Source organism: Contarinia nasturtii, unplaced genomic scaffold (genome assembly GCF_009176525.2).
Source record: "Contarinia nasturtii isolate CC-2019 unplaced genomic scaffold, AAFC_CNas_1.1 Cnas_scaffold_414, whole genome shotgun sequence".
Classification (NCBI taxonomy): Eukaryota; Metazoa; Arthropoda; class Insecta; order Diptera; family Cecidomyiidae; genus Contarinia; species Contarinia nasturtii.
This window is the reverse complement of record NW_022197768.1, coordinates 536,063-547,679: the sequence shown is the minus strand read 5'-3', so window position 1 is coordinate 547,679 and position 11,617 is coordinate 536,063. Positions and strand designations below refer to the sequence as shown.

The window sequence follows — 11,617 nt, the reverse complement described above, 5'->3', positions numbered from 1 at the left end:
AATAAAAGTTACTTTATTGTGACAAAAACTGTCAAAATATGGATTCAACTTACAATTGAAAAGATTCTATGCTATAAAATGAAAATAAAAGAACATGTACCCTAACCAGTACTTACGGGTTACACATATGCTTGTTTTGGTCATTTTTTTCTCAAAGTAATAATTGCAAACACGTTTAAAAAAAATAATTGCGACTCAGAGAATTCAGAAATATCAAAAAGGTTATTTGCTGAGCCGGGAAATATTCTCTCACGCACGTAGTTTTGGTTTATAAATTTATATCTCTGTTGCATGGTTTTATTCTAAAATGTTTGTTCTCTTCATTTTTTCTTTCCCACTCTCGTCGATATTCTTCCAATGCTGTTTTAAAAGCGCTTTTCAATCAATAAGGATTTTATTTTTTTCCAAAAGCAGTACCTGTTTTTTTTTTCTCTTTTAATGAACACAAGTCATTTTTTTTTGCATAATTATCGGTACAATAAGGCTTCCTTCTATGCGTGATGAAATTGAAAGAAGTTCACTTTATTAGTGATAAAGTAAGCTTTTTCCATCGTACATGTCATATGTTATTTTCTTGTTTCTCGTAGCGCCCGTACCTTCAGGCATGAGCACAGAGGCGGTAAGTAAGCTCAGATTACTTTGAATAGTCCAAACTAACCCTCTTCTTAGTCATTTTGGTCCTGTGTGAGCGGTATATTTATTTTTTAAATAAATCTGAAAGAAAATTCAACTACTATGCCAAATTAAAAATGCGCACCGAAAAATGTAAAAGCAAGCAAATCCTCTTAAGTACTGAAAATGCTATTATTTCGGATTCTAATCAGATTTATTTCCAATTTGTAATTCACATTCATACAGCGTATTCTGTTTTCACTTTTATTTATTTATTGGTGATTCGCTGAATCGATGCAATTTTTTTTTTTCGTCGCTCTTTCGAATGACAGTTTTTTTCTCACGTGCCCTTTTTTGCTGGCAACGAACAGTGTGTGCGTTTTTGAACCATTCAATTGTCATATGTGAAAGTGTGATACATAAATTGTTCGCAGAGAGTGTCACATGTTTTAGCCGGAACAAGAGATGTGCAGCAACCAATCGAATCAATGTAGACCAAAATAATGTGGCATTTATATGGACAATTTGCAGAATGCGTGCATGAAATATTCGCCACGAATTCTCGATATGACACAAAGTATTAATGGATGAAATAATTTATTTATCAGTTGGTTGGATATTAATATGACACATGTATTACATGTATTTGATTTCGTTCAGCATTTTTTGGCCAACATTTTTTTGTTGTTGTTGTTGATCTCGGTATTTTTGTTATCGGCATATTTTATATAGAGTATAATATGTTGGTATGTGTGCGTATTCGTGCACCAAAAATCTGGTGCAGTAGTGCATTTTTATTTTCATTTGCGTAATATTTTATTTATTTGTGTGTGTGTGTGATTTTCTCTTCTTTTTTTTTTTTGTATTTCATTCCGGTCATCTCCGTTTTTCACGCTTTCCGATTCGGTTTACATCATATTGCTTACACACAATATTATTATTTCGGTCGGGTGTTTTATTCGGTCTCCAGGGTTACAATTTTTATTTTTGTTGTTGTATTATTTTTTCTCGACCGTTTTTCCTTGTGCCAATGGTGGTGCGCACGATAGCTCGATTGTAATAAATTAATTACAATTTGACATAACTTTTATTGGGCACACGATTTAATCTCGGTTTAATATTAAGCACACACCAAGCAGAATCCAGTGGCTTTCATGTTCAATATTTCGTAAATATGCCTTGAAAATGAGTCCATCTTCATTGTTCTCATCTCCATTGCGTTGTGATGTTGCGTAGACGGGTGTTACAAGCGAATTCTAAAATACATATATTAGAGAGAGAAAAGAATGATTGTAAAAAAATGTAGAAGAAATTCCTTGAAAATGATTAATTGAACGAAAATTATGAGACATGTATACATGTAGGGTCACCAGTTTTATTGTATCCGCAGTTTTGGTATATGGTTGAAACTAAAATTATGTATATAAGCGGGGGCAACGAGCCAAAATAAAAGAAAATTATACCGGAAAAAGAATGTGGAATTAAAGTGGATTGCCGAAATCCCATCAAAACAACACTAATTCGACATGATATTCGCCTAAGTGGTCAAGATCGTAACATCGTATATCATATTTGGGGATTGAATTTAATGCGATATATTTCTTGACTCACTAAATTCACTAACATGATGTTGATTTTACTTAAACGCTTAAAGAAAATGTTCAGCAATTCAATGATATGCTTGATTGTGCAAAGCGGTCATATGGCGGCCACAACGGCTGTCGCTCTATTTTGTACAATGTACCTAAAAACAAATCAAAACGAACGAACGAATGAATGAGTATGAATCATGAATACACCTCGACCGTTTGTTTGTCCGATTAACTGGACCATTTCTGCTACAAATAAAGCTCACACAGATTATGTTTTATTTATGCGTTCAGCTTTTCCACACACTGCTGTGCTTGCATGACCAAGATGTCATTTTCCATTGATTTTGTGTGAACACTTGTGTTCGTGTGTGTTTGTGTGTATCGAGATTGAGATATATATAGAGAGAGAGAGAGAGAGAGAGAGAGAAGCGATAAAATGCGTAATGTAGATGTATAGATGACATGCCGAGTTAGTATTTGGTTTTCGACAATCTCTTGGCTTGAAATTAACCGTAAAATCAACAATTGCACGAATGTGCTGGTATGTGTGACGATTGTCGAAATGTTACACAATTTTCCCGTAACAATTCCCTTTAGCTAATTGGCAAACTATTTACCAAGACTGTGTCATTAAGGTGTCTAAGTGGTTGGCAATGCGACAAATGACCACTCGGAATACGTTTGTGTCACCACCAAAAGGATGGAGGGAGTGGAAATAGTGATTGATCGAATTCTGTGCACAGAGTCATGTGACAGAACAACACTTCAATGGAAAAGAATTTTGACTGTTATTGGTTTTTATTGCATTTTCGTTTGTCGTTCATTTTCGAATTTTCAAATTGATAATTAAAATCACATCCTTGTACGTACTTGCGTTTGTAACTTATGCTTTTCCATTGGTATAATACGTAAAATCGGTAATGGCTCCAGCAGGTTGTTCGATTGAACTAAAGCGTTATGCTCAATGCTCCATCCTGCACCTTCCATAAACAATCCACTGATGTAGCAGCCCTTCTCGCCATTATAACCATTGATATGAACGTGACCATACAAATTTGCGTGTGTGCGAGCGTGCGTACGTATAGTTCCGAAATCCAGATCAATTTCAATTTGAGTTGAATGGCCAGAGGGTAAAAGTGCAAAAAATCAAATCGAAAAATTACTCATATCGAAATGCATACAAACAATTCGGGCGATTGTATATTTGAACTTTGATTGGCTTGCCAACCACATATGTCTACATTGCCTATATATTCAACCGCATTATATTTTCAACATACCGAATCGGGTTGTTCTTCCACATCATTCGCATCTAAATATGCTGTAACCGAGGTAAAAATCGTTGTATTTTCAATTGGCCAAATATTTTTACGGCAATCCATCTAGAACGAGTTATCAAATTGGTAATTGAATAAAGGTGATGAATCAAACAACAATCAAAACGATAATACACAATGACGAAATTTTAATTGCAAATTGAGTTTCTTTATTGTTGTTGTTATTTAAATTACAAAAATTAACCAAAAATAAATCGAATTCAAGCTAATTTTCAATGAATCAAACTTCAAATGTTCCTTGTACTATTTCCTCTATCTCGGTAGCGTTTCTTTTTTTTCTCGTGAAACACGAAGCGTTTTGTTAAACAAACCGCATTCAAAGCAATTCTAACAACAAGAACTAAGTGTTGTGCGTGGTACCACATAAATCTAAAGATTTTGTGCAAAATAAAATGCAAAATTTCACCTGAACTATGGCTCTCAAAAAGCTTTTAGGGGCATGTAAACCAGATAACCACATAACGGTGAATTGACCAGAAACCGACCAATATTTATACTGTTGAGCACGATGCTAATGTTTTGTTGTTGTTGTTGTTGGTTTTTTGTTCATCATTTGTTGTCAAAGTTTACATGAATTTGAACGTGCGTTCGATAACGATGACGATGGAAATGAGTCGATGGGTGTGTGTATATTTATTTTTGCATTCGATAACGACGTTTCACCACGACGTGCATCAAAGATTCGTTCATTCCGGAAATTTATTGTCCATGTTCATAGCGTGGATGAACCACAAATATGCAAGCCAATTTTTGGTTGTTGTTTTTTTTGCACAAATGAGTTTGAGGTGGGTAGGCATGTCGGTTGTTTGTTCGCATTGATTACAATTACAGGTTCGTTGTTGTTCATTGTTGTCATTTCCAACATATTCGATTTTCATCAAAGATACGTTGTTGTTTTTGTTGTTGAAAAAAGTTGATTTTTAGTGAATTGGCGTTATATTGCGGACGGAAAACCATACAAATAAATACGTGAAAAGTTCATAGTACATCGTGCACGCATCAACGAATTCGAAACCGATAGGGGTAATGGGGGCAAAATGATACACGGTCCAAACTAATATATATCGAAAATTTAAAAGACCGTAAAATGTCAAACCATTTTTATATCAAAGTCCGCCGTCAACAGACACACACTTGGCAAGACACACTCAATACGTCAGTTCAACAAGAGTCGTCGTAGAGTCAAGTTTGTTTTTTCGGCACATACCGATACGCAGCCTGCAAATTCTCATATAAAGTTTGTAACCAAAAACACTGACGCTTCTCTTATGCTTATTCCGAGTTCTAAGCGGAATTTATGACAATATGGCTGCCACGGTTTGTCACAATCGTAATATACTGATTAAAGGAATAGCTTTTGATACTACAAAAAATTAAAAAAATAGATTTTTTTCAATTTTTAAAGAAAAAAATATTTTTTTCAAACAAAAAATAATATTTTGTTCACAATATGTTAAAATATTAAATAAGCTTCAAATTGAAAAATAAAGTCGTTAACATAATCTTTCTTTTGTGTCACAATTGATCACAATAATAACAAATCCATTTAAAAAGTCTAAGAGGTACCAAAAAATTCTTTAGTAAAGTAAAAATGAATAAATTTTAAAATGTTTTGGGAGAAACCGTCACTGTTTCCGACCAATAGTTTTGATGCGCAGGGACCAACGGCTATACTTGCCTGCCGAAGCAAGCGTCGAAGATTCAAATATCTCCCGTAAATGTATTTAAAATAAAAACACATGTACATAGAGAGAATCGAACCACCGACTCCCGGCATCATGGCATCTCGAGACTGTATCCAGACTGACTCAGCCATGTTGTCGGTTACGCTAAAATAAAATAATAAGAAAAAAAATCGTGTAAAAATGTTACAATATCGAGGTATCACTTTAGCCCCAAATGTATTACTTCAAACTTTTAGCTCGTGACGTAAACCGCCGCAACAATAAATAAATCTAATGATGCAGAAAGTTGGTGTTTTTAGTCCTCTTTCAAACGGTATTCAAAGTTTTCCGATATCTTTTCATTTGGCTAAAATATTCTCAATCGAAAAAAGTGTATCACTTTGCCCCCCACCTCCCCTATACGATACACGATATATACAGAACGAGAAAATGGATAAGAGAGCGCTTGTAAGCCGCACAATTTACCTGCAAATGATTTAACCATGGAGCTAAAATCATACAAGTTTTTGGTGCTAATTTCCTCCAATTGTCTGGCAATCGTTGATTCAATAAAGCGTCTGCTATCTCATCCAGTGTTGCATCCATAGCCAATTTTCCAGCATTTGCCTATTGCCAAAGTTTTAATTGGATAATCAAATTCGAATTCACATACATATACATACATACACGAATGCATATTTAATACAATCTAGGGGCTGACATCCAATGCTATCGAAATGCATTTTACAAAATAGATTGCACAAAAATAACAACAAAACTAACAAGTGCTCATAGTTTGTATTATAGAAATAATAATTATCATTACTTAATGATATAAGTGTAAATCAATGTAAATATTGGACGCCAGCTCATTCATTTTCATTGAAATGTTTATGTGTGTTAGCATTTCATTTACTTGATCTAACGGAAAAGTTTTGTTAGTCGGTTTAGCGAGTAAAAAATAGACAGAGAGTAGAAAGGAGGGAACCAAAAAAAACTAGATAAGTGCATGGAGCATTAATGAAGTTCCACATCAATTGAAGAACATAAATAAAACACTTATGGGTGCTAATCGGTGTTGAAATTAACAAAGATCAAATTGGTTAAATGAAGTAGCATGACACGGTGGAAATGTTTGACGACTAAACAGAATCAATGCGCATCAATCACTTTCAAATCTTCACTAAGGAAAAGTACATAAAACATAAAAACCACACAATATACTTCGGTTGCAATATTAAATGTGATTTTACATCGTCGCTGCGCACACCGTATACTGTTAAATTTCTTATTCCACACTCCGTCAAAATTGCTAAATTCCATCATGTGCCAATTATTTCTTTTAATTATCCAATGGATAACATACGCTGACAAAAATTTAATTTCAAAAATGTTTTTCAAAAAAAAAAAAAAAACTGCACATACACACATTATACCTAATTACGTCGTATGGATTATGAAAGTCGAATGCGAGAACACGATAAATTGTGAACGTGCTGGTATTTTGTGTACACTCTACACATTCATCCAAATATGCTTGCCAATTCTTGTACACTGTTTATGTGAGAAAATGAGAGAGTTTTTATTTTTAATTTGATCATTTATAATGAACTTTTGCCATCGACTCTCTCTATCTCTCACACACTGTACATCATAATGTTTTGCTTGTACGTTTCAGAAGCAAAATGAAATGTTCAGGCCAAATTTGGAGTGTATTCACATTAAATGTGAGATATATTTACATTTTACCCATAAACTAGGGTTAGGCCAATGAACATATTTGTAACCAGTCTAGTCACGCATCGAGAAAATTGCGGTAGCGCGAGTTTGATGCAACTATGAATGAATTAATTGAAAATTGGTCACAACACTGATATAAAATTAAAATGTGTAACGTAACCCATTCGCAAACAATTGAACTTATAAAATTGCTGGTAACCATATATAGATAGATAGTACAATCATTTGCCATAGAAACAGTTGTATACTGAATAAGTTTCTTGTTCGCGCATCGACTTCACCATAAAACCACTAAGATCGTAAATACTAAACTTATTTACTTGTATACTCATACTTTTCGTAAAAGTTTTAAAGTTTTTTCGATGCGTTCAACAAGTTCATTGTATAGCTGTAGCTCCTGTAATAAAACCACACCCGTGGGACATAATTTCATTTGAAGTGTTTCTTTAACTCGCCAAATTTCGAATGTTTTTGGCAATTTTTCAAGTATATCCAATGCTGTTCTATCAATGATGTTGTCACGGCTTATGTCACCACATAAATCATCTGTTTCCGTGCCGTTCCGTTCCATAGTCACCGTACAAATGTTGTCGTTGTCGCCGTCGTCAATGTTATTTGTATGGCGTTGATTTTGAATTCATCGTATTGACAAAATTCAAAGAAATCAACGATCGCATCAGATGAATGTACGTCGAATTAGTGTTATCGTTGTTGTTGTTGTTGTTGTTGTTGTGTGTGTTTTTTCATTGGTTGTTTGTTCAAAATTCACCATTCAATCCAGCAGAACGATCATTAGCAATTGTTGCAAGTTGTGGCATTCAATGCAGACAAATTAAATGTAGACAGCGTTGTAGATACAGTGGAAAAAAAGAGAAAATTTGTTCACAAGTAAATTTAAGTTTTTGTTGGCTAAAAAAAATCAAACGAGATTTCAGCTTGAGATTTCTCTGTTTGTGCTGTTTTTGGTGTGACAGTTTTTACTTTGTTGGGACAACAAGAATGAACAGAAGAGCGAAAAAACCATGTACAAAATAACAAGAAATCGGAATAAATATTTTATATTTGTCCTCGTTAGTTTTCGATGTCAGTTTTTTTCGCATTTAGTTTAGCTTCGGTGATATTTAATCGGAAGAAATCCAATAAATAATGATTGCTTAATGTTTCATAAAAAAAAATTCCAATATATAAAACGACATATAAGCATTGCCAGTCATACATACACATACATACGTATCACTACATAGATTTGATAACAATAATTTAATACATTGAATGCGATTCGATTTTATCGAATTGAATATGAATGTGTCTTGGGTTTGGCTTGGTTTACGGAATGCATACATTTTTTTTTCTCTTTTTCAAAAAATGTACTTAATCAATGGATAAACACTCGAGCGATTGCATGAAAAATGTGAACAAAAAAAAAGAGAATGTTTTACCAATGTTATCAGACACCGGACAATGCAGCGAAAGAGTATGAAAACGAGAAAAATTGCTTTCAAACGTAACACCAAAATGCCACACATCATTTTTCCATTGTAAACGAATGTGGCGTATTCCTCGAACGACGAGACCGCTGTATTCAATGTGTACAATGGCAAAAGGCGCGCGCGTGTGCTTGTATTTTAATAAAATGTTTCCCAAGATTTTCGTCCGGCACACTAAACTTCGATGATTTGAATTATGATCGAATTTACGCAGTTAAGCTTCAAGACAGTCGATATACCCAGTGAATCAGTCTTCTTACAGTTCTTACACATACAAACTAAAATCATTGTGTGGTGGATTTTTTATGTGAATGTGTGTATTATATGCGAACGAATATGCGGAGTATATTCTGTTCGACAGCAAAAGCATAAATACAATTGTACATGACAAATGTATTTATAAATCTTTTCGGTGGCATTTTGTCAAGCAAAAAAAAATTCGATTCGGATGAAATAAGACGTAGGGAAAATTCCTAAGAAATACTATAAATGATTGCTTCAAATTTGTTACTTGATATTTGTCTGCCACGCTTTTTTTACGTATGTATGTGCTGCTTCGATATCGTTTTTTTTTAGTTTAATTTTTTCCCTTCTATTTAAATCATAAATTTAGCGCCGTCTGATTTCCACTTTTTTCCTTCAGTTTTTTTTTTTGTCGGATAGCTTTTTTCCACTTTGTTTTTAAATCAAAACTCCATCGAATTGAAATCGGAAAAGGCAGGCGAAAAAAAATTACCAGAAAAAGAAAAAGAAAATGAAGGAACAAAAGAAATTCACCAGAATCGAAAATAAAAATGAAGAGTTTTGTGTGTGTGTGAGAGAGAGAGCAAGAAAGAGCGAATGTGGTTTCACTTTGAAGTTTTGCTCTTACTCAAACTTTGGCCAAATGATATATTGGCGATTGCCGAAATAATTGATAGGATGGAAACGAATATTCGTTATTTCTTTTTGCGGTAAAGTGAATTAATGTGTTGAAGTTTTTGTTTTCCTTTCTCACTCCGTTTTCATGGCGATCTTATCGGACTGTCGGTTTGTTTTCCTTGTGGCCATGTATGTCTGAAGAGAGCGAGCAAGCACATTATACACGAAGAAATGGGCAAAATCTATTGGTAAATAGTATTCACTAAATACGAAATATATTTCACAATAGAGTGTTTGCTGTTGTCGCAAAATGTCCTGCACAGATATAGATCGTAAAACTACAACTGCACATACACATAAAATAAACGGTCGGGCCAAATACAAACACACGAACGCCACCAGACACACCATCCATTCCATTTATTGGCATTTGTCCTCCATATATACTTCTATAAATTTTCAATTTAATCAGCGGAAAAATAAACTCACGCTTTATTTATAAGTTGCAACTCTTGCCAAGAATTATTTCGAGATGCGAGAATGTATTTTTGGATTGTTTTTAATTTTCTCTCGCTTTACCTCTTTTTCTCTCTTCTGTCTCCATCACCGCCCTTTCCTATTACTTGACTTCTGTTATTTCTCTCTTTTTTTCCCGCATGAGATTCGTATTTCGTGTGCCTGTGCACACAAATTGCACATTTCACAATTCGAAATGCATGCAATTCAGCTGCGTTTAGCTGTATCTAAGTAATAAATATTATGGCAAAAAATTCCACAAGTAAATTTATATACATTCAAAAATGCAGCAGAGAACGACATACATATGGAATGAAGCGAACGTTTCAAATATTAGAAGAACACTATTCAATTCAATTGAATTAAATTAAATGCGCAGATATTTTGCAACACGAAAAATCGCACCCAAAATAGCACGAGTGAAATGAATGAAAAAAATCATTTCGATGAGCCAAATTTAAGCGAAAAGCAAGAGCTCAACGATACCCGAAAGACTGAAAAAAGGGCACACTCAAGTCTCCTTCAAAAACAATAACAATACATACTGAAGCTGAATAAATAAATTTTAGTATAATCATCAAATGAGACTAGATAAAAGTGGTGATAATGACAAACGACGAAATCCATTTATATTCACTCAACCACTTGACGGCACTCACAAACAAATAAATAGACAAATATAATGTGTTGAGTGCCATAAATAATTTAATTATGACTTGTATACACACATCATCACCAAACAAAAGTACACAAAACAAAAAAGCAAAGACAATTAACGCGAAAGTCATTAATATACACGATAACATTTATTTTTAAAGGAGACTTTAAATATCATACATTTTATATTATGCTCAACGAATATTGTGCACAATGTACAAATAGAAAAAAAAGTTGACGATTGTATGCGCGACTCGTGCCAAACGCAAAACGATATATACATATAAATGTGTGTGTGTGTGTGTTTGAACAGCAGCACGACGTTGAATCCAAGTGGTTGAATGTGTGTGAGTGGAAGAGAGAAAGAAGGATGGGAACGAAAAGAGTTTGTAAATATATTGAAAATAAGAGAGCCTCAACCAGAAAGCATCGCTATTGGTTTGCACATCAACGAGCAAAGCTTTTTTTAGTACTTTTGCCATACACACTTTTGACTGTGAAGATGATGAAGAATGAACGCACGACAGAAAAACCTTGTGCCAAGACCAAAATTGCGATTACAATCCTCATATTACTGGTTCGGATAAAGACTAACATTAAATACAAAATCTCAAATAAAACTTTGTCGAAACAATCATAATTTATTAAAAATGTTACCATTGAATAAATTTTGTTTTAATTAGAAAAATTGTGTGTGTGTATGAAGGGGTGCGCGTGTATGCCATAGCAACGGTGTGCGAACATTTGACGAACATTTCAACCACTTTACATGCATATAATAATAATAATGTTTCGTTTCCATCCAACACACACATACACATGTACGCAGAATGTGTTTGCTTTTTCCGCCTTGAATTGAACATTATTATTATTTTTTGCGCAAAAAAAAAAAATGCAAAAGAAAATTATGAAAAACATTAGACAACTTTCGAAATAAAATACGTATATAGAAAACATTGATACGCACTCAAATTCCCGTAAGCTCAATGCAAACAAAGAGATTGTAATGTGATAATATGCCACATCATAAGCATCATCATCGCTGCCGTTGTCGGTACTCATTCTTTCATCCGGTAATCGTACGACAACAAATTCCAATGAATAAAATTACTCAAACAGATGAAAGTAAATGAAAGTAAAATTTTAAATAA

General features: G+C 33.8%; 1 protein-coding gene across 1 annotated transcript in view; it reads right to left on the bottom strand.

The window, feature by feature from the left end:
• Nucleotides 1-1,229: 1,229 nt before the first annotated feature.
• The window catches only part of LOC116338656 (dynein heavy chain 10, axonemal), a 55,992-nt gene continuing 45,604 nt past the window's right edge, over nt 1,230-11,617 (bottom strand). Inside the window, exons 70-75 of the mRNA XM_031764065.1 lie at nt 7,280-7,491; nt 5,692-5,832; nt 3,948-4,052; nt 3,485-3,586; nt 3,075-3,215; nt 1,230-1,868 (exon numbers count right to left, since the gene is read on the bottom strand). Coding sequence (XP_031619925.1) covers nt 1,716-1,868; nt 3,075-3,215; nt 3,485-3,586; nt 3,948-4,052; nt 5,692-5,832; nt 7,280-7,491 — 854 coding nt within the window. The 3' untranslated portion in view covers nt 1,230-1,715. The remainder of the gene's footprint in view (nt 1,869-3,074; nt 3,216-3,484; nt 3,587-3,947; nt 4,053-5,691; nt 5,833-7,279; nt 7,492-11,617) is intronic.